At 33.6% G+C, this 26,133-nt stretch overlaps 3 protein-coding genes across 4 annotated transcripts; 1 reads left to right on the top strand and 2 right to left on the bottom strand.

Annotated features, from left to right (window-relative positions):
* Positions 1-1,358: 1,358 nt before the first annotated feature.
* LOC120073993 (phospholipid-transporting ATPase 1-like) lies at positions 1,359-9,424 on the top strand. Of its 2 annotated transcripts, XR_005480858.1 has the most exons (9): positions 1,359-2,018; positions 2,232-4,593; positions 5,405-5,744; positions 5,890-6,667; positions 6,780-6,903; positions 7,014-7,233; positions 7,616-8,074; positions 8,527-8,823; positions 8,962-9,424. XR_005480858.1 is itself a non-coding variant. In XM_039026946.1 (8 exons), exons 2-8 carry the CDS (start codon positions 2,835-2,837, stop codon positions 8,732-8,734), a joined length of 3,888 nt encoding a protein of 1,295 aa, XP_038882874.1. In that variant the 5' UTR covers positions 1,359-2,018; positions 2,232-2,834; the 3' UTR covers positions 8,735-9,424. The 2 variants fall into 2 exon arrangements, 1 of the variants encoding a protein (XP_038882874.1); XM_039026946.1 differs by having other exon boundaries at positions 8,527-9,424.
* A 1,736-nt stretch (positions 9,425-11,160) lies between these two features.
* LOC120074595 (protein FATTY ACID EXPORT 3, chloroplastic) lies at positions 11,161-15,008 on the bottom strand. The gene is made up of 7 exons (XM_039027757.1): positions 14,464-15,008; positions 13,430-13,820; positions 12,946-13,113; positions 12,570-12,616; positions 12,407-12,444; positions 11,886-11,978; positions 11,161-11,720 (listed from the first exon to the last, which is right to left on the bottom strand). Exons 1-6 carry the CDS (start codon positions 14,716-14,718, stop codon positions 11,897-11,899), a joined length of 981 nt encoding a protein of 326 aa, XP_038883685.1. The 5' UTR covers positions 14,719-15,008; the 3' UTR covers positions 11,161-11,720; positions 11,886-11,896.
* Positions 15,009-16,299: 1,291 nt separating this feature from the next.
* Positions 16,300-20,105, bottom strand: LOC120074485 (probable serine/threonine-protein kinase PBL11). The gene is made up of 5 exons (XM_039027619.1): positions 19,852-20,105; positions 18,351-19,031; positions 17,691-17,948; positions 17,349-17,474; positions 16,300-17,165 (listed from the first exon to the last, which is right to left on the bottom strand). The coding sequence occupies exons 2-5, from the start codon at positions 18,978-18,980 to the stop codon at positions 16,533-16,535; spliced, it is 1,647 nt and encodes a 548-aa protein (XP_038883547.1). The 5' UTR covers positions 18,981-19,031; positions 19,852-20,105; the 3' UTR covers positions 16,300-16,532.
* Between the last annotated feature and the right edge of the window lie 6,028 nt (positions 20,106-26,133).

Here is a 26,133-nt window from a genome sequence, read left to right as displayed (position 1 = left end):
TGTTAATAAATTATTAATGTTTGAGGTGTAAAGTCGAGTTGAGTTGACAATAATTGTCTATGTTTGAGGTGCAGGGTTGAGTTGTGTTGGTATAGGAAGTCTGTGTTTGAATTGTAGATTTGAGTTAAGTTGAGTTATAGATATTAGTACAGTTTTTTGTAACCTAAAAAAACATGTATTTTTATGAGTTTTTTTTTTGTTATTATTATTATTATTAGTACTACTACTATTGTTATTGTTATTGTTATGTTTTGTATTTTTACTTAACTTTTAGTTCCACCATTCAACTACACATGCTTTCCCAAATTTTTAACACTCATTTGATGTGAACTCAATAATTGAATATATTTAACAATTTTCTACATATAACTATTACATTTAATGTATATATAATACTATTATTTATATAATCAACAATCTTACAACAACAAAAACAACCCTTCTACAAACTTTAATGATCATGGAACGTATGAATTGAACATGCACAAAAAAACAGAGTTGTCATTAGAGGTTTATTTACATGTTCATAAAAGAAAATATAAACATGACCTACACAACAATGAGTCAATTTCATGCATACAAAAAAAATATTGTTCCTTAAGATAGTCAAACTAATTAGTCCTCCAATTAGAGTAAACAATATCTCTTTCTAAATTGTGGTGAAAGTGTTGAGAAGCAATTGGTCTTTTGGATGTATATGAAAAGTATGTCTATAAGGATGACTCGATTGTTAGGAGATGACTATTAAATGCTAAAAACTAATAAACTAATAATTTCAAATTTGTATTTAAAAACACATTCGCTAGCCGAGTTTTTTCCCCTTTTCTTTTAGTATATAATCGGTTGTGTTAGTTGTTAGTGTTAGTCGTTGGAGAATAACGACGAAGTTGATGTTTGGAGTTGGTCACCTAAGGTACTTATCAAAGTTGGCCGCCATAAATGGTCGTCATTGAAGTTGATCGTTAGAGTTGGTCTTTGTCGGAGTTGGTCGCTTGAGGTGAATATCAATATTGGTCTTCATAGATGGTTGTCAACGAGTTGATTATCAAATGTGGTGTTCGTTGAAGTTGTCATCGGAGGTGGTTGTAGGAGTACAAAGTTAGTCACCAAAATATGGCAGTGGTAGTTGCCAGGAGTGGTCGACGGGTGGAGCTATCAAAGATATTGTACGGAGGGAGAGTTGTATTGAGTTGGTAAAAATAACCAACTCAACTTAACTCACGTGGATGAATCAAACGTTTTCTTAATTTTAAATAGATTTTTTATAATAGAGGCGAGAGGGTTATAAATTTGTACTAAATTATTATTTATTAAAGTTAGAAAGATTTATATATTATTTCGAGAATTGAGGGACAAAAATACTTTGAGACCATGAAACTTATGGAAGAGAAAGAGGTAGAGAAAAGAGAGAAAGGAAGATGATAAGTTTTAGAGCGTAACAAACACAAAAAAGAAGGGTGAAGAAGGAGACGGTGCCTTATTCAGTGAACCAGCCAGGCATCGGATCGATCCATGGAAACCAAACCACAGCACCATATTCAATCAAACACAAACCCATTTCCAATTGCATAGCTTCCTTTTCGAATTGGTGGTTTTCCGATTCTCTCTCTCTGTCTGTCTGCGATTTCCTCGGTCTTAGCATCTCTCTCTCTGTTTCTCTATCTCTCCAATTCATTCCTCTTTCAATCTCTCTTTCTTTCTTTTTCCCTTTCCCTTTTCTATTCTTATCCCTCTTTCCATTCTTCCCATTCTTCCCCTTCCCCGGTGTCTTAATTTATTCCTTTTCTTTTGGGTGTTTTTGATCTTCCCGCCCCACGATTTCTCTCCGGTGATAACCCATTTCAGGTGGGAGATCCTCCGATCTGCCCTTCCCCCCTTCTTGTTTCTCTCACTTCTCTCCCATTTTGCTCTATGATTTCGTATTCAGTGCATTGAAGGGGCCTCTGATCTCTCTGTTCCTCTACTTTCTTTCATCAATTCCGAGACGATAACCCTTCTCTTTCATACGCTTCTTACAGGTACCTTTCTTCTTTCTTTCTCTTTAATTCTACCCATTATTTGCATATTCCTTTTCTTTTTGTGTTTTTTGTGATGATTGCTTATCCGGGTCTGATTCGATTTGGGAGTTTTTTAAAGTAAAAAATGAAGGGGAAGAAAATTCTTGGGGGGGGGTTTTGTTTTTCAGGTCTAGGGTTGGTTATTAATTCGCGTTTGTCTCATTTGATATCTAGTTTTTGGCATTGCGTGCTTGGGGAATCGTTAAGGTGGTGTTGCTGTTTCGGATCCACGAGAGGGCGTTGTCAATACTTTGTCGAATCGAGCTGTTTGTGCATCATTGATTCCTCTTTGATCAGATTTCTGTGGGGCTCTGTTGGAAACTTGAAGGGCCGGTCTCTGATCTGATTTTTCTTGCGTGTAAGTTTGCCACTTCTCTTGTTAATTGGAAACGGTGTCCGAGGGAAAGGCAGGAGTTTGAATGTGTCGTCATTGCTAAGCCCTTCCATCTTCCCTTATATTTCACTGTCTTCTTCACTTCCAGGCAGAGGGATTTTTCGTCCAACTTTTAAGGATTTTTTTAAAAAATATTTATTTGATTTTATTTGAATCATGATGACCTTTAGTCGCTGAGGCGTGGACGTTGGAATTGATTGTTGGGTAGAACAAGAATATGGGTTTAGGAGGATGATGGGATGCGGATTCTTGGTGAGATGGAGATCAAATTCTTTTGGTTCTTTGTGTTTTGCTTGGATGGAGTTGGGATGAAAGGTTTAATGTGTACTGGGGCTTCGTTTGATTTGCATGTGTGACTCCCTAATGTGGTCAGAAGCTAATTTATGACATCTGGTCAGCCCTTGCTGGCTTCATCAGAATCTCCATCAGGTATTGAATACAGATCCCCATCCCGAAATCGTGGTTCCGTTGGTTGTTTATGTCGCAGTGCTTCCTTCACCTCTTCCGGTTACGATGATGCTCAGAGTGACATTGTTGATGTGAAGGAAAACTGTGCCAGCCCTTTTGGAGATAACGGTTGGAGTAGTGAGAATTGCCTCAGACGGTCCTCTTCGCTTTCTAGGAAGAGGCAATTTTATACTGTTGGCTCTTTGTTTCCTCAGCAGTTTCCTTTTGCCTACCCCACCCAGGATAGAAGACGCCTGGTCTCGTGGGGTGTAATGGAGTTGCATAATATTGATGATAACACTGCAAGCTTTGAACTTACTAGGGTCCAGGAGAAGTTGCATAAGGCGCAAAGAAGTCGTCATAAGAGTATGCAGTTTGATGATAATTTACAGCATGACGATAATCCAAGGTTGATATACATCAATGATCCAAGGAAAACCAACGACAAGTATGAGTTCACAGGAAATGAGATAACCACCAGCAAGTACACATTGATTACCTTCTTGCCAAAGAACCTCTTTATTCAGTTCCACCGCGTAGCCTACCTCTATTTTCTTGCTATTGCAGCTCTTAACCAGCTTCCACCTTTGGCAGTCTTTGGGAGAACAGTATCTCTTTTCCCCCTTCTGTTTGTGCTCTGTGTTACAGCTATTAAAGATGGCTACGAAGATTGGCGTAGACACAGATCTGATCGTAATGAGAACAATAGACAGGCTCTGGTGTTTCAATCTGATGAATTCCGATTTAAAGTGTGGAAAAAAATACGAGCAGGTGAAGTTGTAAAGATTTGTGCTGATGAGGTCATTCCCTGTGACATGGTTTTATTGGGGTCAAGCGATCCCAGTGGCCTTGCTTACATCCAAACGATGAATTTAGATGGTGAGTCAAACTTGAAGACAAGGTATGCTAGGCAGGAAACAGCATCTGCAGTAGCTGAGGGGTGTTCATATTCTGGTCTTATTCGATGTGAACAACCTAATAGGAACATTTATGAGTTCACTGCCAATATGGAGTTCAATGGCCATAAATTTCCCCTGAGCCAGTCAAACATAGTCTTGCGTGGTTGTCAGCTGAAGAACACAGAATGGATTATTGGGGTGGTTGTCTATGCTGGACAAGAGACAAAAGCCATGCTAAACAGTGCCATGTCTCCTGCCAAGCGAAGTAAACTGGAGGGTTACATGAACAGGGAAACATTGTGGTTGTCAATTTTCCTCTTTATCATGTGTCTAGTTGTGGCGCTTGGAATGGGCTTATGGCTCGTTCGGCACAAGGAACGGCTTGATACCTTGCCATATTATAGGAAAAGGTATTTCACAAATGGAGCAGATGATGGTAAGAGGTACAGGTTTTATGGAATACCCATGGAGACATTTTTCTCCTTTTTGAGTTCTATTATAGTGTTTCAGATTATGATACCGATATCCCTTTATATTACAATGGAGATGGTGAGACTGGGCCAGTCATATTTCATGATTGAAGATAAGCACATGTACTGCAGAATCTCTTCCTCAAGGTTCCAGTGCCGATCATTGAATATCAATGAGGATCTTGGTCAAGTTCGCTACGTATTTTCAGATAAAACAGGAACACTTACTGAAAATAAAATGGAGTTTAAAAGAGCTAGTGTGCACGGGAAGAATTACGGGAACAACTTGTCTGAGGCATATCCATCAATGTTGTATTCCATCCCAGGTACGGAAATTGATTTCACTGCTACCATCATCATATTTTGTTATCCATGTTTGGGTGAGCTCATAAAGTTTACTCCTGTAAGCTAAGCTGTGAATGCAGTTGCCATTGGTTTGTGTTTCTTGACTTCCTTGCATTTCTTTTAGCTTGGTGGTTGATAAATGTATCAAGTATTATTGTTGTTGCTCCTAATTAGATTGTTTTTCTTATTTCTTTTTTGCACAACATTCTAAATGTACACATGCTAAGTGTACTAAATTTCTCTACTCTGATTGTTCTCTATCTTTTATTGCTCAATTTTTAACTTTTTTTTTTCCTGAAGGAAATATCTATTTGGATGTTTGTTATTGAGCTTACATTTCCTCCCTGGGAGATGTTACATTTTTCAAAGTTAGTCTCTTAATCGAACAAATGCCGTTGGGTATTTCTTCATATATGGTATAAACATTAAAAGATTTGTATCGACAGGCCATTTCTGGCTTGTCGGTGGTCTCAGTTCTCAATTTTACAAACTACTATCATAATTTTTTTCCTGTTGAGGTGTATGGTATATTCATCTATGATCTTCAGAGTTCAGAAGGTGGTGGTTGGCACATAACTTCCGAAACTAATAGAATTAGGTTTGACTTGCACTTCAGATGACAATAAAATTAGTTCTAGTTTTTGGTGTCAGTATGACCTCCATTAGATGGCCAGCTCATGTCGTGTGATGTTGTACCTCGAGTAATCAAAACCTTCTGGCAGATGAAATTTTGGGATTGTATCATGTGTTTTCTTTCTTTTTCCTTCATCTAGTGTGATCTTTTTGCAACAGCAACTTTAGGGAGGAGGAGGTGGAAACTTAAATCTGAAGTTGCTGTTGATACCGAACTTATCAAATTATTGCACAAGGACCTAAAAGGAGATGAAAAGATTGCTGCACATGAATTTTTTCTTACATTGGCTGCATGCAATACTGTAATTCCTATTCACATGGATGACAAATCTAATTATGCAAATGGTGAATTGCACGAGGAGGATTTTGATACTATTGATTATCAGGGGGAATCCCCTGATGAGCAAGCACTAGTTGCTGCAGCCTCCGCTTATGGATATACCCTTTTTGAGCGCACGTCTGGGCATATTGTTATTGATGTCAATGGTGAGAATTTAAGGTAGATAATCCCTTGCTTTCTAATTTTAATCTAAGCTTGTCTAATTATTTTTTATTCCTACCCTGTTATGTTGTGTTTGAACAATTTTTATGATAGTTTGCTCCATACAACATTACATCTTGTCCTCCTTTTTTGTGAATTCTAGGTTAGACGTTTTGGGTTTACATGAATTTGATAGTGTTCGCAAAAGAATGTCTGTTGTCATCAGATTCCCCAACAACACTATAAAGGTACTGGTAAAAGGTGCCGATACTTCGATGTTGAGTATTGTAGGCACTGACTCTGATAGGGAAGAATTTATCAAGCATACTACTCAGAGCCATTTGTGTGAATATTCAATGGAAGGTTTGCGAACACTTGTAGTTGGTGCCAGAGATCTGAAAGATTCTGAATTTGAGCTGTGGCAAAGCAGATATGAGGATGCTAGTACTTCACTGACTGAAAGAGCAGTAAAACTACGTCAGACAGCATCCCTTATAGAATGTGATCTAAAGCTTTTGGGTGCAACTGCTATTGAGGACAAGCTTCAAGATGGTGTACCTGAAGCCATTGAATCTCTTCGGCAGGCAGGCATAAAGGTTTGGATTCTGACTGGAGATAAGCAGGAGACAGCCATATCAATTGGTCTCTCCTGCAAACTGCTGACTTCTGATATGCAGTCAGTAATTATCAATGGAAATTCCGAGAATGATTGCAGGCAACTTTTAGCTGATGCTATGGCAAAATATAATATTAAATCAACACAGTGTGGAAGTCAAAGACCGAAGCTGAAGAATTGTGAGAATGAATGTCATAATTTACCAAAGACATCTAGTATGTCAGATTTTAATGAAGAGAAAGAAGACGTGACTGATAAACCACTAGCTCTAATAATTGACGGAAACAGCTTGGTGTATATTTTGGAGAAGGAATTGGAGTCAGAGGCAAGAATCTTGTTGTTACCTTTGAGAACCTTTACGTTGCTGTATCAGTAGTATCATTGTATTATTTCATAGCTTGTTAATGATTGTTGAAATGATTTGTATTTTATTGCAGCTTTTTGACCTTGCAACTTCATGCGATGTTGTGCTATGCTGTCGTGTCGCTCCTCTGCAGAAAGCTGGAATTGTTGATTTGATCAAGAGTAGAACTGATGATATGACATTGGCAATTGGAGATGGTAAGATTTCTTCTCGGACTTCCTAAATATCACAACCTCTGTTTGTTGAGTATAACTGACAAATGCTTTCTGTGCTGTACTCGTTTGCTGTCCAATGGCAATTCTTTTAGGGGCCAATGATGTCTCAATGATTCAGATGGCCGATGTAGGTGTTGGTATATGTGGACAGGAAGGGCGTCAAGCAGTAATGGCATCTGATTTTGCCATGGGACAATTTCGCTTTTTGAAAAGATTACTTCTAGTGCATGGACACTGGAACTATCAACGTGTAGGCTACATGGTTCTTTACAACTTCTACCGCAATGCTGTTTTCGTCTTGATGCTCTTCTGGTATGATAAGTGTCTTTTTGCATCATATGGCCGATATACATGAATTCCAAACCATCAACATCGAACTGCTTTCAAGGTCGCCTTGAATACTATATGTCATCTGATGAACTTAGAGAGAAATACTTCAAAATGGAAAGTGTAATTTGTGCTATAAAAGGAATCATTTTATGATTTTATATGCTGGTTTATGAATAAATTACATCTTGACAATATGGCACTGACCTTTATGATGGTGATCTTTTTTAAAAAGGGAGGTCATTTTATGGCCTCCCTTCTCTCCAAATCCGGAACATGAAAAGGGAACAGAATCACGGCTATGAAACGTGTCATCTCTTGATGAAATTTGCATTATTAATGTGCCCTTTCATTTTGTATTTCTTAGGTACATTCTATGCACGGCATTCTCAACAACTTCAGCTTTGACTGATTGGAGTAGTGTGTTTTACTCTGTTATTTATACTTCTATCCCTACTATTTTTGTTGGTATTCTGGACAAAGACTTGAGTGACAAAACCCTACTCCAATATCCTAAGCTCTATGGTGCTGGCCATAGACAGGAGGCATACAATTTGCGTCTCTTTTGGTTCACAATGATTGATACCCTGTGGCAGAGTCTTGTTCTCTTCTATGTCCCATTATACATTTACAAGGAGAGTACCATTGATATATGGAGCTTGGGAAGTTTATGGACAATAGCAGTTGTTATCCTTGTGAACGTGCACCTGGCGATGGATGTTCAACGTTGGGTATATATTACACATGCTGCAGTCTGGGGGTCCATAGTCATAACATATGCCTGCATGGTGGTATTGGATTCGATACCTGTTTTTCCTAACTACTGGTTGGTATCTTATATCAAAACTTGATTGTCTCATCTTATTTATGCTGCAAATGTTAGGAGTTTATCTAGGGGTTGTTTGGGACGTTGAATTGGTTATTATAGTTAGTAGTTATTATAATATGTGGGTTATAGTAGTCTATGAGTTATAATAGTACGTATTTGGAGTGCAAACTATTTTAATCTAGGTTACGGTACAGACTATTTTAGTTTAGATTACAAATGAGAAGAGTGATGGTTACAGAATAGTAAACACCACCGAAAATGAAGGTTTTCAAATAGTTTTATTGTAACTAAGCATAGATTATGAAAATTAGAAGTTCAACTATTATAATGGGAGGTCCAAACATTAAATTGCTATAATAACCCACTCCCCACCTAAGGCAAGTTGAGGTTCCAAATGCCTCTTAGTGTATTTACATGCATGATTTAACCTTTTTGTTGTTGTTTTGCAGGACGATCTTTCATCTGGCTAAGTCCCCAACCTATTGGTTGACTATATTGCTCATAATAGTTGTAGCATTGCTTCCACGCTATCTTTTCAAAGTTGTGAATCAAAGATTTTGGCCCTCAGATATTCAGATAGCCCGAGAAGCCGAGGTGCTGAGAAAACGAAAAGGTCGTGAACAAATGGGCTCAAAGCGAGATCGAGATTCCAATTAACACGTGTCTACTCTTTACCGTCTTTGTGAGCAAAAACTCATTTGCAGATGGCTTCCTTGTGGTACACATGCGTGATTGTAACTTTGAAGGTTAGACGTGCCAAGTGATGCATTTGTCCTTGGACATAGATGAATTCTTTTAGTTAATTATACTTTGAGGATAGATGTCCATTCTGAAAGCTGAAGACGCATTAGGAAGGTCGTCATATGATACAAATTTTCTTTCAGTTCGTCCTCAGACTGATGTGCATCACGAGAGTTGGATCACAGAGTTTGAAGTTGGGTGTGATACGAAGATGGGAGAAGATGCAATGCCCCAGCAAATGATATGCCAAAAGGATGCAAAATTTCGTGTCCAAAGTGGAGGGATCTCGAGTCATAGGGTTTATGTTTTGTTTTTTTGTTGGAATGGGAGGAGGATGGAACTAAACGCAGAATTCTCTGATACTGTATCATATGATATTAGGGTGCTGAGGTAAAAAGAACCTACACAGTTTGAAAGAGAAAGGAGAGATTGAATTAAAGTATATAATAGGGGGCTTTTTTTCTTTTTTTCTTTCTTTCTTTTTTTTTTTTTGTTCCTTCTTTTTTTAACCCTTGTAAAGATTTGAGAAATTTTTACGCATCAACATAAGGAATGACACAAGTGTGATGGGGAAAGTACAACACTCACATACACCTTTGGATTCTATTGACCTCTTTTTTGTGCATTGTAACCATTTTAGCTTAAACATCAAATGAAAAAGGAATAAACGTGAAAAAGTTAGAATCTTCATTTTGTTTCAGCTGTTGAATTGTTTGAATGGAAACTCATTGATCTGTAATGATAGGACCCTTTAAAACTTCATGAAATGGCAAGAACAAAACTGCCAATGGTTTTTCAGTAGAGAAGCAAACTTGATCTCCTTGCATTGTTTTCATAACATTTACCCATTTGATGTGTTTCAGAGGGAATTTATTAAGTTCCCAAGTTTTTTATTTCCTTGCATGGTTATTTGCGTAGTCTTGATTGCAAAATGTTATGTAGGAAAATGATAGTATTGATTAGAAACATGATTTTGAACATATTAGGGAGGCATTTCTTCTATAAATGTTCGTAAACCAAGAATGAAAAAAATTGGGATATTTTGGCTGTTGAAATATCGCTAAATTTGTGGAACCAATAGAAATATAAGAGGTAACATTTTTTTTCCCTCAATATATCTACAAAATATTGTCAATGTTGACAAATACAATATATATATATATATAAATATATATAACGATGTTTTAAGTTGCTAACCATTTAAATTTTGTTTCTTTTTACCACCTAACCTTCATTTCTAAGAAATAAATTTGAAATAAAAAGGACTTATATTTATGTTTTATTTTTCTATTAAATTTTCACTTCATTTCTCATCAAAATTAAATTGATATGATTTTTTCTTCATTTTTTACCATGCAAAACTTTCGTAATCATAGTTGAGGCGATCAAGTAAGTTAATGTTGGAGGAAGTTAACAACATAAAGGACTAAGTCTCTTTACAGGAGAATCTCAATTTATACATGCCAGACAAGACCCCGATCATGATCATAGAGCTGGTGGACCAAAAATTGAAGTAATATGAAAACCTTGCATCAATACAAGATCCACAACTAATGATAGTCAAGTTGATAAGACTCACTTGTTTCACATGGAGAGAATGAGATTAGTTAGTTATAGACATGGACAATATACTAGTAATTATGGTCATTGCAATAGTAACTATAATCATTCAAGTGACTATGGTTCTTATGATTATAGTGATAGGCATAACATATTGATCTATACACAAGAGCACGACTTACTCGTGAAAGCGATGAAAACTCACTTTTAGAACCTCTACATTATCTACATTCTTCAAAGTATACTCATTAGATCGAATATGGTTTGATCCAAAGTCTCCTATTGAAACCATTGCAGCCAACATAACAGCATTGGTACTTTTGCATAACATATATCCAATTATATTAGAAATTTTAAACATACCATGACTCGAAGCAAGATTATCACTATCAAATAAATTGAGCAAATGTTAAGCTAATATCTCCTAGGTCATTATCTAACCATCGGATACTGTATTTAACATTCTATCCATATGACCTAGACACATTCACTTCATATTCATATATTCATTTTGTAATCTTTCATTATTGTCTATTATTTCATTATTAATTATATGTGGCTTCTAATAATTGATTTATATGCTTAAAATCAATTACTTACACACGTTTATTTTGAAATTTCATTTAAAAATAATAATAATAAAATATATTTTATAAATTTCTACATCCGTGATTCCTCGATATTCAAATAAATATACATCGATAATATCTGTAAATCAAGTTAAATCAATATTTTCATCCTTGTGAGTATAGGTGAGATCCAATAGTGTGAAACCAACAAAATTAGAAACCACATCAAATCATATGATGATTCATTTCTCTCAACAGTTATACAATTATTTTTAGTACAATTGGTGTCGACAAAACTGAAACACATTCAAATTATTTGGGACTTGGGAGTTGCCAGTTTTTTTCCAACGATTTGGCCACATCTCTTCCACTCAGTCTAGCTCCTTCACATGGTTGTCGCTACTCAATAAAAGAGAAAAATGAACCCCAAAAAACGAGAAGAAAAAAAAAAGAACTAAATCCATTTCTTTGATGCTCTTAAACCAGCTAGCTGTCTACATATTAAGTAAAAGTCGAACAAAGGTTGCCAGCTACCCTACCATCAAACTGAATCATGATCCAAATTTCCATACCCCTTTTCCCACCAACTTCAACTTCATAGTCTACTTCCTAGGACTTGGAGAAGTAACTCTTAGCCTTGGCATCATAACATTTCTCTCCAAGGGTTGTTTTTTTTCCTTTTTTCACTGAACCAGCAGAAACTATTCTCTTCAAGTAAGCTAATTATGGTTTTCAGATTGTGAAGATGATATGGAGATTTGGCAGAATTTCTCCTACAAGTAAAAAGAAAATTTGAATCAGGACAGAAATTCAGAGAACTTCCTCCATTAAAATCAATCGGCCGCGAATATCTAGATAGACTGTGGCAACTGCCTTTATCTAATGACCTTCCACCCATCAACTTGGGAGTATTCATACATGCATAAAAAGTAGCACACCTGACTAGTTTTCATTCAGTCCTAAAATCTTTTCCCTTTTTGATGCGAGCGTCCAGCGCGATCCTATAGACATATAATGAGACCATAGTTGCACTGCACAAAAAAGAAAAAGTCAGCTAACAAACCCTTCAAAGTGGATACAGCAACAACGGCTGACTAAATCAATGCAGGGTAGGCAGGATGCGGGCAGTATAAAAGTTTGTTTTTGATGAAAAATTAAAAGGGAAAAACAGAAAATAAAAGTGTAAAAAGTAATGTATACATTTGATTTATCAGCAGAAAGGTTAAGAATATTAGGTTAAGAATATTAGTGAATCTAACTGCCAAAGGTCAAGTCCTTTGGTGCTGAATAAATATAAATGCAGAGGCTTTACCTTGGGGATTTTACACTACATGCTAAGATATAAGCAATGAAGAATAAATTGGATTATTGCAAAGTAGCCAAACCGACTTTTCGCCATCCATCCACAGAAGAAGCAAATAATGAACATGAGAAGAATGAAGTAAGAAAAGATATAAACCTGATCAAAGTTGTCACAAGACTAACAAATGATGGTCTCTGCATTGAGAAAGAAGCAGAAAAGATGAGAAAAAAACAAAAACAAAGAATCAGAAAAGAATTCTAATTCTGTAGGTTCAAAAACTGACGTAAAATAATCTTTAGTTAGTATCCAGGGTTCTCACCTGAAACACCATGCGCAACTCTCTAAGAAATAGAATACTTGCAATCACTGTAACACAAAAAAATCTTGAAACATTTAAAAATTCCTTCTAAGAAAATAAAGAGGTTGAAAAACCGATCAGATGACTCAAAGCTGATGAAGTAAAAAAGAATGCGACTCAGAAAATGTGTGCAGCATTAGTGAGATATGGTAGCTTAAGATGATAGAAAATGAAGCATGTGAAATTCACAACAGTTAAGTACTTGCCAAGTATGCATTTTAAAACAAATTTGAATGCTGTAGAATTGAGGCCAAAATGTTAACTCAAACAAATAGCTCTATGAGTGACAATCATTTATGTTATGTATGTTATGTTATTGAATTAATGGCAGACTGACCTGCCTGCCCCTTCAGGGCAAGTGGAAGTGATTGTCCTCTTTTGTATGCCTGCAAGCTTAAAATACTCAAGGCCAACAACGCACCACCAAGTATCATTCCAAATCTAATTGCAGCAAGACTTCCCGTTAGCATGAAGGAAAGAAAACCACCAACAGAAAGGACCAGTCCTGTAGACCATTAGCAATAACAAATAAGAAAGAGTTAAGAAAAGGGTCAGCAGGAGATTTATGAGCCCACAGGACTATATAAATTGACCTGAATAATATCCACTAAACGAGTCATAGATAGAATCCTGAAAGGGCAGTGTTGCAATATATACAGATATTAAATTCCTTTCAATTATCCTATCTGAAGGTTTCTTTCCCTCCAAATTCAAATTTGACTTGGATGGATTACTCAAGTAGAAGCAGAAATAAATGGTTGTACTAAAGCAAAGCTGACCCTACTCCATTCAAATCTCACATAAAGTTTGGTAATACATACCATATGGTATCCCATAATAGAATTCATGAACTTTTGAAATATCACTTAAGTCATCAGTTGGAGAAGTAAATGTTTCCACAATCTCCTTGACTTCTTCAGGATAATTCTCTGCGACAGTGGCAATATATTCTTTGCCTTCTTCACTGAATTCTTGCACTATTAAAGCCAAATCATCTTTTGCCTTATCAGCTTGAATTTTCAAAAGCTTTGAAGTTTCATTCAGAGCAACTAATGCTTTCTCAGAATATTCATCATACGCATCCTTTGAAATGGCTTTCATCTTCAGAGCTTGTTCTTTGAAGGAATCTAAAGCATTTTTCCACAACTCTTGTGCCTTTTCCGCATCAAAATTAAAATCTTTTTCGTCTTTCTCCCCTTGAGTTTCTGAGTGCTAGTCATTCAAATAGGAAAACAAAGGGGACTATCAATCTACGTTCAACGCATATAATCAACTATACCACCTTGAAAAGTCAGTCACCACGTTTAGCATGTGAGCAAAATTTTATAACTAAATAAGCACCCAGCATTTTCAGCTAATGTATAAAACCTGAATATCGAAAACCAGTCAGGCAATTATTGACTATTATTATTTCTGGTAAGAAGCCGAGCTTCCATCAAGAGAAATGAATGAATATACCATATCTTTCATGCAAAAATTGGCCTTAAAAAACAACCTAGAGTGCCAAAAAAGCCATCATTATTCAACAAAGCTTGGCTGGACAATGTAGCTATCGCTAGATTACTGATCACATGTCATAGAGATAAGACAATTTAAATAAATATAAATGGCTAAAACTTTAACTGCTCGATAGTGTAATTCATAATACACATATGAATTACTAAACCGCAAACCTCATCATTCTCCAAGTAACATTCAATAATCACTCGAGTCAAAATCAGAGAGACAAAATCCCATAGCCTCAAGCCAATATCATAAATTATACCAAATTCTACAGAATGCTAAACCCTAACCCCAATCCCAATCAGCACCAACAATTCAACGCAGTGACAGAAATGAATAGAATTTTGCATACCGACTCCTCATGCGACGCGGCAAACGCCAGAACCCGTCGACTCAACGAACACTTTCGATACGACGAGAGAAACCCATTACGCTGAAAAGTGTTAGCGACAAAGGAAACCTTACAGGCACCAAAACCCATCAAGGGATCGACCCGCAGAGACGAAGAGGGGCGGGAGCGGAGAGGAAGAACAGCAGACATGTTGAGTTTCAAAGGGAAAGAGTCGCCGGAACAAGGGGTGCAATTGAGAACCAAAAGCGACTCCATTAGCAGAAATTGAAGCAGAGAAAGAGAGAGAAAGGGAAAGGGGTACGGGACGAAGGGATATGGCGAGGGATTCGAGGCTCAGAAGGAAAAAGGATTAGGGTTTTATAGAAATGGGGATTTGAGATGGAGAGAAGAGAGAAGTGAAGGAGAGCATTTGTATGAAATACAATGAGAAAGTTTTGATCTTTTTGGCGTTTTGGGTTTTGGGTTTGGTGGGAAGAATCACGTACCTATCAATCAAATGTTTTTTGGTGCTTCCTTTCTCAAGGTTTTTTGCGTTTGTGAAACCCCATATTCATTACATTATCTAACATACCTAAGTTTCGAGTTTTGCTTCCACCACAATTAATTGATATCTTATTGATTTAGATCAACTCAGATTGATTACATATTTGATGTTATATAAAGTAGACCTCTACATTAAATATAAAATACCTCAAAATACGTTGAATGTTGCATGTATTTTTGTTCCACCTCGACTAATCTCACGGGATCATAGCATATTAAATTCTAGGTAAGTAGTCATCATGAACTGAACCTATAATTTTTTAGCCTTTTATCAAAGTCATGTCCCTCTATTTACTATTATATCAATCCATTATGGTTAATTTTTGTTTGTTCTTATGTTGATTTAATTCTTTATCTTTAATAAGCTCTTACCGTTCCTTTAAGTATTCCATTCTTATTTTAATGACTTAATACATAGTTGCAATATGATACACAAATAAGTAGCAATTGTATTAAATAGGTATGTAAATTTGAATGGTGAGAAATTTTATTCCACGTAAATTTATTAGACACTCTTAAAAACATCACACCTATTTTTTCGATTATATAGAAGTGTGGTTTTTCTTATTACGTTCTAAATTACATATAAGTTTGAGTTGGATTTTGAATTATGTTATTTTAAAAAAGAGCAATGATTAGGTATACTATACTCGTGAGCCCCCTCCTCTCTACCATACAAAAAAATAAAAAAATATATATATATTATAAAAAATAAAATAAATTACCACGTGACAGTTTTTCATTGAGTACAGCTTGGGCTGCATAGAAAATAGGTGGCACCTCAGTTTTTCCCTTCTAAAATTCCGTATTTTAATACATCCTTATGTTTTGCTATTTAGGTAAATATCGTTGAACTTTTTTTAGTCTATTTATCATTTTTATTTTATTTCGTAGAAATGAGATTCAAACTTTTGATCTTTAAAATCTAAATTTTGCTCAAATTAGTTAAATCAAATGCGTTTTCAACTGTTTATGAACGGAACGAACTCAATTTATAACTTGACTGAGAAAACTTATTATAGGACCAGATAGACACAATGTGAATCAGATTACAATACTCAGCATTGCCTTTACTTGGTCCAATCGGGCAAGCAAAGAATGGCACATGTTCCCATCTTCTTCTATAGTTAACTTTTCAGGAAACCTAATTGAGACAACAACCAAAAACCTTTTGACATCCTTGCTTGAGACTTTACTGAATGGCATCTTCAATCTGCTTCAACATTGATCCTGCTCAAAACTTAATCACAGAAGTAATTTCCTCTATAGTTTAGGAAAAAATAAAGCCATGGCTGACGAAGGGAGTAGTTTATAACTCAGGCAGGAGAAAGTGTATAGATTTACATTAAATGACATTGTTAGAACTATATCTACACAAAAATAAGCATATATTTATGGGGGGTTTTTTTTTTTTTTTCTCTTTCCATCTGCTGTACATTGTGTTGAATCAATCACCAAAAGACCACAGAAGAAAATAAAGAAGAAAAGTTTAATAAATAATAAACAAATAGAATAAATTTAGAATATTAGTATCCTTCGATTCGAGGTCTCCGAAGGGCTGATGCGGATGATTTTCGCCTTTCTTGTCGATCGAAATCCTCAAAGGAGAGGGTTGAACATAACCGAGGCGGGGGTCTAGGAGAGGAAGTTGTCCCTCCAGGTGAAAGAGATGGGTGAAATCCAGAAGGTGGAGAAGGTGAGAAACTTAATCTGGCTGCTGCTGGTGTAATGATTCCATCAAGGCTTGGTGATCTTAGCATCTGTTTTGCAGGGGATGCAGCAATGGGTTCTTGCAGAGGGAATCGGCTCGATTGCTTTACATTTTGGATGATTTTCAGATGCTCAACTACATTTCTCATTGTGGGTCTTTCTGAGGGATCCTTCTGAAGACATTTTTGAGCAATGTCAGCCACTGTCCTGGCTGCCTTGGTCGGGTAACGGCCTTTTAATTGAGGATCCATGATCAATGACAATCGACCATCATCGGTAAGGAACGGTCTGCTCCACTTAACTAAGTTCCTCTCTTCTTTTGGGTAACGAGAATCAAGATTTCTTCGTCCAGTTAGCAATTCTAGAAGAACAATTCCGAAACTCCAAACGTTGCTCTTCGGAGTAAGCAGCCCCCTCTCCAATGTCTCCATTGATAGATATGCCGATCCCTGAAAATGTAAAAATATGAAATGCAATCAACAGCCTTGCATTCAAATTGGTTGAACGAAAAATAAAGGTTTAAGTGGCCAAGATAATAGCATGTACCACCATCAAAAATACCAGAAACTCTACCGCATGAGGCAAATCAACGTTAAAAAGTTCCACTATGAATATAAAAATCAAGAACTCACCACTGAATTGTTAGAGATCTCTGTCTCGGGTGTAGGAATCTGTCCAACACAACCATATCCAGAAAGCTTGGCACTAAAATCCTTGTCAATTTGTATGTTGGCGGTTGAAAATTCATTGTACATTGCCTGCAAATAAATATCACATTCAGCTTTAAAATTCTGTTGTTTTTCTTCAGAGTGACTTTGTATTTTGGCTGCAAGGGGGTCTATGGAATGTTATTAATAATTATTTGGTCAATTGAATTACTTCCAAATCAAAATCAGTTAGAAAAACACAACTCTAGGTTCAAGTGGTATTGATTGAAGCAAGGAAGACAAGTAAATGGACCACTAAATGCTCACCTGAAAAGGTCCTTCTTCATGCAAGAAAGTGAGACCTTGTGCAGCACATAATGCAATCTTTATTCTTGTATTCCAATCAATAGGAGGCCCATCTGATCTCCCATACAATAGACGATCTAAGCTTCCATGAAAGAGCCTCTCGTACACTAGCATTCTCTGTCCCGAACCCTCATGGCCATGAAAGCCAAGCAATTTACAGAGATTTGGATGTTGCAAAGATGTTAGAGTACTAACCTCAGAAACAAATTCCTTGAAACCCTGGAGTATAGAATAGCAGGTGCGTAAGAATCTTCAGTTGCTTCATGACCACAGAGATAAAAATCAACTAAAGTTATCCCTAACCAAAAACTGACAGTTCAAAATACTTCTCGAGTTCACATGAACGTGATAAAAACTCAATGCTACTCCTGAGTTTTCATGTGCACTAAATCGTGTATACATGTGTGAGAATAAAAAGGATCACTTCCTAATTTTCAAACCCAACGGGTAACACCAAAGTGTTTGATTAGCAGACATCCATAACAAAGAATAAAATCTAACCAACTCCCAAAACTCTCCATATCACTCAATAAGAGATCGCGGCATGTCAGACTTCATCAACTACATAGGCCACTAAAAATGGAAACATGAAGTAGTAGTATACCAGATGCTATATCTCACCTGATTGGATGGATGACGGCAAGTAACGGTGGCTTCAAACTTCTTTGAAGTTGAAGTGTCATCTCCAAAAGAAGCCCTATATATTAAAGAAGATAGACCTTCTGAAACACAGGATTCAGCAGAAAAATTATGGCAAGCAGCAGATATTTCTTCAAATGAAAAATTTCTGACCGCTCCCACAGGTGGTAGTGGCAAAGGTCCAGAAGAATATAGAGGGCCGGACGACATCACTGACTTAAAGCTTCCAGTATTCTTTAGGGACACAATAACCTGAGGTGATGGAAGAGGAAGGGGTTGAGGACTTGGAGATCTTTGTTCCTTATTGAATCCAAAGCGGTCAATTGACTCTTCTGGTTCATCATATTCAACTGACGAAAGAGCATCCTGTTCTGCTGCATCAAGAGATGATGGAGCAGACAATGTACGTATTCTACTTCCTGCAGCTCCATTAGCTGGTTGTACAGGTTTCACTCTGGTCTTAAAACTTGGTGGTGCAGATTGCAATGTGCGGGTATGAATTTGGGGTTCAGGCAGCATTGTTGGCACAATTTCTTTAGACTTAACGCGTTTGTCATGAGCACTCTGTGCATGATTTTTCTTCTTGCTCTTTAAAACTGTGAAACACCCCATCTTATGCTCAAGATGGTAGTAATGAGAACAAGCCTCTTACTCTTAATCAACCTACAAAAAGAAAGAATAAAATAAAGGACTAAGCCATCAATTAAAAGACATAAAATCAACCAAGTTCTAAATTAATAACCCCCCCCAAAAAAAAAGCTAAATTGTTGGTGCATTCAAATTCAACTATCACCATGAGACGCCTAGACATTTTGAACTTGATTGAAACGAACAAACAAAAAGAAGTTGAAATCCAGTTAGGGCCCTCAATCACCCTTTTTGTTTACTGGAAATCTTCCACACATAATACAAACCAAAGACGGAGATGAAAAAATCAACAATTTTAGTGATACATTAGCAACTATTACCATCTCAAACAGGTGAAAATTCTGAGAAATTCATATAGACCCCATGAATAATCAAACAGAAACTCAGCAAATCCCAAATAAATCTCCTCCAGCAGATAATCAAAGAGTAAACATCAGAGCTCTATACCCATTATCTTTTCATCTTCAGAATGGCAAGAAAAAGCAGCACCATATATAAATCATCACAAACTTCTAACCATGCCCACAAGCTCAATTACCCTAACTTTTGGGGGAAACCCCATTACCCATTTCATCCTATCAAATAAAATCAACCAAACAAAACCCCATCTCCATGGCGACAAGACCCATTACCCATTTCACCCGATTACACAAAATCAATCGTTACAATTACAAAACAAACAAAAAACCCCATCTCCATCTCATCTTCAAACAAGAAAAACCGAACCAAACAAAAGAAAAAGAAGCCAACTCAGAAAGAATTCAACAGTGACGAAGCTTTTGGATGAATTCAAAAGAAAATATGAAACAAAATTCAGAGAGTTAATCATCAATACCTGGAGGAAAGCAAGTGGTGCAAGTAAGAGTGAACAGATCGGCGGATTTGAAATGAAGGGGATAAGAAATTGGGGTTTCTGAGAAAGAATTGAAGCCGAAGAAGAAGAAGATGAGGAAGAAGAAGGAGAAGGATTGAGCAAGATTTTGAGAGCAAAAACAGTGAAACAAAGGGAAAATGATTAAGAATTAGTTAGCAACAGAAGGAGAAAGAAAAGAGAGCCTCCAATGAACAGTGGTCAAAGTTCTCACCAAAACAAACAGACTTATTATTATTACATATATATTTTTTTTTAACAAAAAGTATCTTTATTTAATAATGGTCTCCATAAATAGCATATTCCTCTCCTTATGACCTTTTTATCCTCCTCATCCCTTTTCTTGTTGGTTTTCTGTTTCTTTTTCTTTGAAAAAAGATAATAAATTCATATAACTTCAAAAAAAATTGGATTTGCATTTAACTCTCATTTTTATTCTTTCATTTGAGTGCTTATATTTTGTATATTTGATCTTTTATTTTATAAAAATATTTTTTTTTCATTAGATTTTGGATCTAGTTTTTATTTGGTTCCTAACTTTTAAAATGTTACATATTTATGTCTCATTTGTTAATCATTTTGTTTTTTGTTTTTTATTTTGAAATTTGAGTTTATTTCCTCCTAATTTCTTATAATGATTTGTACATTTCTTAATTGCAAGAGTTGAATACTTAGCCAAATTTAAAAAAACAAAAACAAGCTTCTGAAAGCTACTTTTTTTTTTAGTTCTTTGTTTTGGTTTTTTAAAAAATCGGTAAAAACTAGATAACAAATGAATAAATTTAGAAGTGAAAATAGTATCTATAGACTTAAGTTTCAAAAATAAAAAGAAAAAAAAACAAAATGGTTACCCAACGGGACTTAAATTATTAAATTTTGAGTTTGGTTTCAATTTATTCACATGTTGTACATGACATGTTACAGTTTTACCTTTGAATTTTGAGTTTTATCTCAATTTGATTTTTGTGTATCAAAATTTTCACCTATAACCTTCATATTTTATTGAATACTTACTTTCAATCATTAACGTTGATGTCGATTAATTATTTTTAAATAACTATGAAGTAAAATTTTATAGTGGTGAAAAAGAGTGAAACTTAATGAATTATAATTCTTTTAAATATTTAAAATTTAATAATAGACATTAATCTTGAAGATGAAAAATAAGTATTTAATAGAAAAATTAGAGTTAAAATGGTAGATCTTGAAACCTAGAGACTAAATTGAAACAAAATTCAAATCTCAAGAGTAAACTATGACATTTGAAATATGGAGACTAAATTGAAATCAAACTTAAAACTTGACTAAATATGTAACTTTTTAAAAGAGAAGTATTAAAGATACTACACCTAAAACTTAAGGGACGAAACATGTATTTTTTTTCCCTTTAATTTTAGTATTGTGTTTAGTAGATTTTTAAACTTTCAATTTCGTGTTTATCAAGTCTTTTAACTTTTTTAAGTTCATATTTTTATTGTCTATTCATTTATCATACGTGTGATTAAAATATCACGAATCCATCACAACTTCTTAATCTGTTAAATATATGAAAAAAATTCTCGTACTAAATTTATAATTAAATTTAATTTAGTTTTTAAATATTCAATATTTCGTAGTTGAACTTCACAAAATAAGATTTGTTTTAAATTATAATATTTAATATGTTGTATTTTCTTTATGCGTCATAAAGAAGAAATCAATTTGAGTTATGCTTAAATTTGATATAATTTTTTAGTATTGTATTTCACAAAGTTTTGGTGTGATATCACATAGATTTGCATCTTAAGGCACATGGATTTTTTTGATACCTAATTCAAAATATGGCTTAATTCCAATTTGCAATTCCAAATCTAAAAGCATTGGCCATTATACATTATATATATATATATAGTAGGTTGAAAAATATTTTGGTTCTAAACTTTCATATGGTAAAAGTTTATTTTTAAACTTTAATTTATAATAATTTGATCTATTTATTTTTAAAATTATAACAATCTAAACTTTAAATTTTAGCATGTGTAATTTATTTATTAGACTTTTAAATTTGTAATAATTTAGTACCTATCATTTATTTGAAAAAAAAATTCATCAAAATTAATTGTTAATTTTATTATGGAACAATTTAGGGCTTGTTTAGTAACCATTTTATTTTTTAAAGTTAAGCTTAAGCCTATAAACACATATTCCACCCCTAACTTTTTTTCTTTATTATCTATTTTTATCGATATTTTAAAAATCAACTCATGTTTGGAAACTAAAAAATAATTTTTTAAAACTTATTTTTTATTTTTAAATTTGGCTAAAAGTTAAAATCTAAGGAATATGCTACCATTGTAAGAATTTAAAAGAAAATAGACTTAATTTTCAAATACCAAAATTAAAAACCAGATGGGGTCTTAGTTTTTTTTTTTTTTTTTTTTTGGGGGGGGGGGAGGGAGTGGAGTTTGAAAATTAAGCATATTTCCATTTAGTTTCTTACCAATGGTTTTCATTTTTCTTAAGTAAAATAGTTGAATAATCTTTTTTTAGTCAAAACTTGGTTTGATTTTTTACAATATTGGTAAAAAATAGATAGTAAAGCAAGAAATTTAGAAGTGAAATGAGTGTTTATAGGCTTCATTTTCAAGAACTAAAAACAACAAAAACCAAATGGAGTCTTAGTTTGTTGTTTAGTACGACGACTTAGTCTTTATAGTTTATAATCAAATTATCAAAGTACACATGTAACAAAATTCATTAAATCGTAATAATACTTTTCACACAATAGGGACTAAATCATTATAAATTGTAAAGTATATGGAGTTATGAAAAATTTAAGGACTAAATTGTTAAAAATTTGAAAATGGGAGAGTTCATAGACTAAAAATATTTTTTAAACTAAAATTTTGTAATATCTTAAGGTGTGTATTGGTTGGTGGTATGAAAATAAAAATTTGAAGGAAAAAAATATTTGATAGAAATAGAGTTGTATTTCATGTATTTTTTTTTTTTAGAAAAGTGGTTGGTAGCAAATTTAGAGATTTGATTCCAATTTCACCAATTATTCAAACTTGTTTGATCGTATATTCCTAAAGTATAAAATTAATTGTTATAATTATGAACTAAATATTAGATTGAATATAAACTATTAGTAATTTTACTATATCACGTTTGATAAATTATAAATTTTGTATAAATTATTTTACAATATCATATAGTTTATAAAATAGTATATCATGCATATTTTAATTATAAAGATTTGAGTAGAAGATAAAATATTATATTTATTAAATAAAAATTAGTCTTTTTAAATAGAATTTTTCATTTTAAAATCTCAAATTCAAAATATGAATACATTTAAAATATAAAAACTTTGTTTTTTTTCCTAAAATTTTTTTCACTATCTAAATCACATCATCTGTGACTATAAACAATTTAAAAAACACTGCTAAAATTAGATTCATTGAAGAAATCTGAAAACATAAAACATAATCTAAACGGTCAATAAAAATCCCATCCTTTACTAATTATGTTGAAAATAATGTTAATGAACATAATTGTGAGTTTGATATTATTGTGTTGACATTCTAATTGAAATGTTAGCATAATTATTCATTTTCATATGACAAAAAAGTTATCCCTAAACTTACTTCTATTTTTAGTAGAATAACTCACTTTGGTTAAGACATTAATAATCTCTTGTAAATGCATTGAGATTGAGATGAAAATATCTTCTCATATTTGAATTATGATACTGAGAAGATATACTTGTTTAGAAATGTTTTTATTTTCGATTAAAAGAATAATTTTTAAAAATTATCTTTTCTTCCTAAAATTATTTTTTAATTTGGATCTATTAAATCTATTTTTAAAATTTAACGACTAAAAATATATATTTTGAGAATTTAAGGACTAAATATACGTATTCTTGAAAATTTGAAGGCTAATCATTTAGATTTTTAAAACTGAGATATCAAATTTACATTTTTTTTAATATTAGGGAACTAACAATGTAATTTTTTTTTTTCTGTTTAAAGCAATGTAATTTATTATTATGAAAAATACAAAATTTATTATGCTGATTAGGGTTGAGGCATCCCTACAAAAATGGGGAAAATAAAATAATTAAACTTAAAAAGGAAAAAAAAGAGAAAAAGGGTAAGAAGGTAATTTAAGACAGCAACTAGATATTGAACGAGGAAAATTAAGATTGGGAGGTGGCAGCACCAGTCAAAAGTTTGAAAATTATAATATTTTTGAATTATATTTTTCAAATTAAAGATTTAAAAAGAAAAAAAAATAATAATTTAAAAAAAAAAAGAAAAAAAAAAACATGTTCCCCACATGGTCAAAGATACCTATCAAGATAGACCTTTGACTCGAGACATACGCCATCGGATCAGCAGTGATGGAGATATGGACGACTACGATGCAATAGCATTGAATTATAACGCGGGACCCACTGATAGGAACTTTTTTGTCCAAATGAATAAATAAATGAATAAATATCCATTTATACACGTAAACTTTAAAAGTGGTAAAAAATTCTAATCAATTTAAATTTACGTAACAAATATCAACTGATACCCTCTTACCATATGGAAAATATAAATTTATGATTATTTCAATTAAATTCTTAAATTATTATAATTGAATCGATTTAAGTTTTATATTAAAAATTAAGATTATTTTTGGAAATCACAGTGTATCAATTATTATATATGTGTAGATTTCTTCAAATATCAAATTAAAAAAAAAATGATCGATTATAATTGATATAGGTAGACGATTTAAAAAGAATTATAATTAAAAGTTCAAATTAATTTATTTTTAAAAGATTAAAAGTCTAATCGAAAAATTAAAGTTTTACATCATATTAATTTGGATTTTAATTAAAATATAAATTGATATTTAAAAAATTGAAATCCGTTTAACAGCTAACAAACATTCAAGGGCGGCAAAAATCCCGTGAATTTGTGGATGTTTCCACCACCGCAGGTCGGCGGTGGCGCTCGGCCCCACCGGCGGTGTTTAATTTGGACTCGCTTTTTCAATTTTTTTCATCTCCTTTTTAAACTATTTAAAAAGTAGAGATTATCATTGCCACCACGTGTTTATATATATATATATATATATATATATATATTTAAAAAAGATTACCAAATATTAAGTCAATTAGTTGTTGATAACTTTAGAACACTAGGCAATAATTATATATTACCTTCTAATGGTACCATATAGGATATTGCAAATATTTTTTAGTTCATGTTTAAAACAATTGACCATTTATTTGAAATTAATTATTAGTGTAAAATGTGAATGTGAACTTTATATTATCTTAAGTCAATTAGTTTTTAATGACTTTCTTGGATGTGTTGTGCCCTTGTGGATGAGGTATTTTTAATTAGATATAAATAGGTTAAATGATATATTTGTGTTGATAACGATCTAACAGACAGAAGACTATAATAAACGGATAGTTTGAATGGTGGTCATCGGAAATAGAAAATGCAAAACGAACAAACGGTGAAAGTAGATTGAATCGCGGATCTTGCTCTCTTTAAGACGTTTCTTGGCTCTTCCCTTTGTGTAAGCAGTTCGAAATAAGGTCACACTGTCCCCAAGATAAAACAACCCAGAAAACTTTTATCTCAATCGCAACTGCATGGAATCAATCAAAATTTTGACACCCTTCTCTAAAATTGATTATGCTCGAAAAATGATTATTTTTAATTAAAAAAATTTCACACACACGCGTCATGTCTGACCGAATGGTGACAGTGCACGTGTGTAGGATGTCCATCATACCGATATTTGCCTATTTTCTCACTCCCTCTAAAACATGGATACCCCTTGGGGCCTAAACCCAGAAGCAAAAGTGAGGTATATGATAAGGCTTTCCATTGATAAAATAATCAACGTGAGATTTTTTTTTTCATTTTAAATAAATTATCACTAACAGTTTGTGTATTAAACTTTCGAACAACTTTCAGTACTTTGTCAAATAGGTCTTAAATTTTTAGTTTCGTGTCTAATGTGCCTCTAACGAGTTCGAAATTTTTTAAAATATAAATAATCTATTACACTTGATTGGATTTTATATCTATCAATATCCTTTCAATATTGTGTCTATTAGATTTGTGAATTTCAAAGAAATGTTAAATAGTGTCGGGGCCTATTAGACATAAAATTGATAATTTGATGACCTATAAAATAAAAATTGAAAGTTTAAAAACTTAATAGACATTTTTAAAAGTACAAGAGCCT

This window comes from Benincasa hispida, chromosome 3 (genome assembly GCF_009727055.1).
Source record: "Benincasa hispida cultivar B227 chromosome 3, ASM972705v1, whole genome shotgun sequence".
Lineage (NCBI taxonomy): Eukaryota > Viridiplantae > Streptophyta > Magnoliopsida > Cucurbitales > Cucurbitaceae > Benincasa > Benincasa hispida.
Note: the sequence above shows the minus strand (reverse complement) of the source record. Positions and strands in the feature narration are given on the sequence as shown.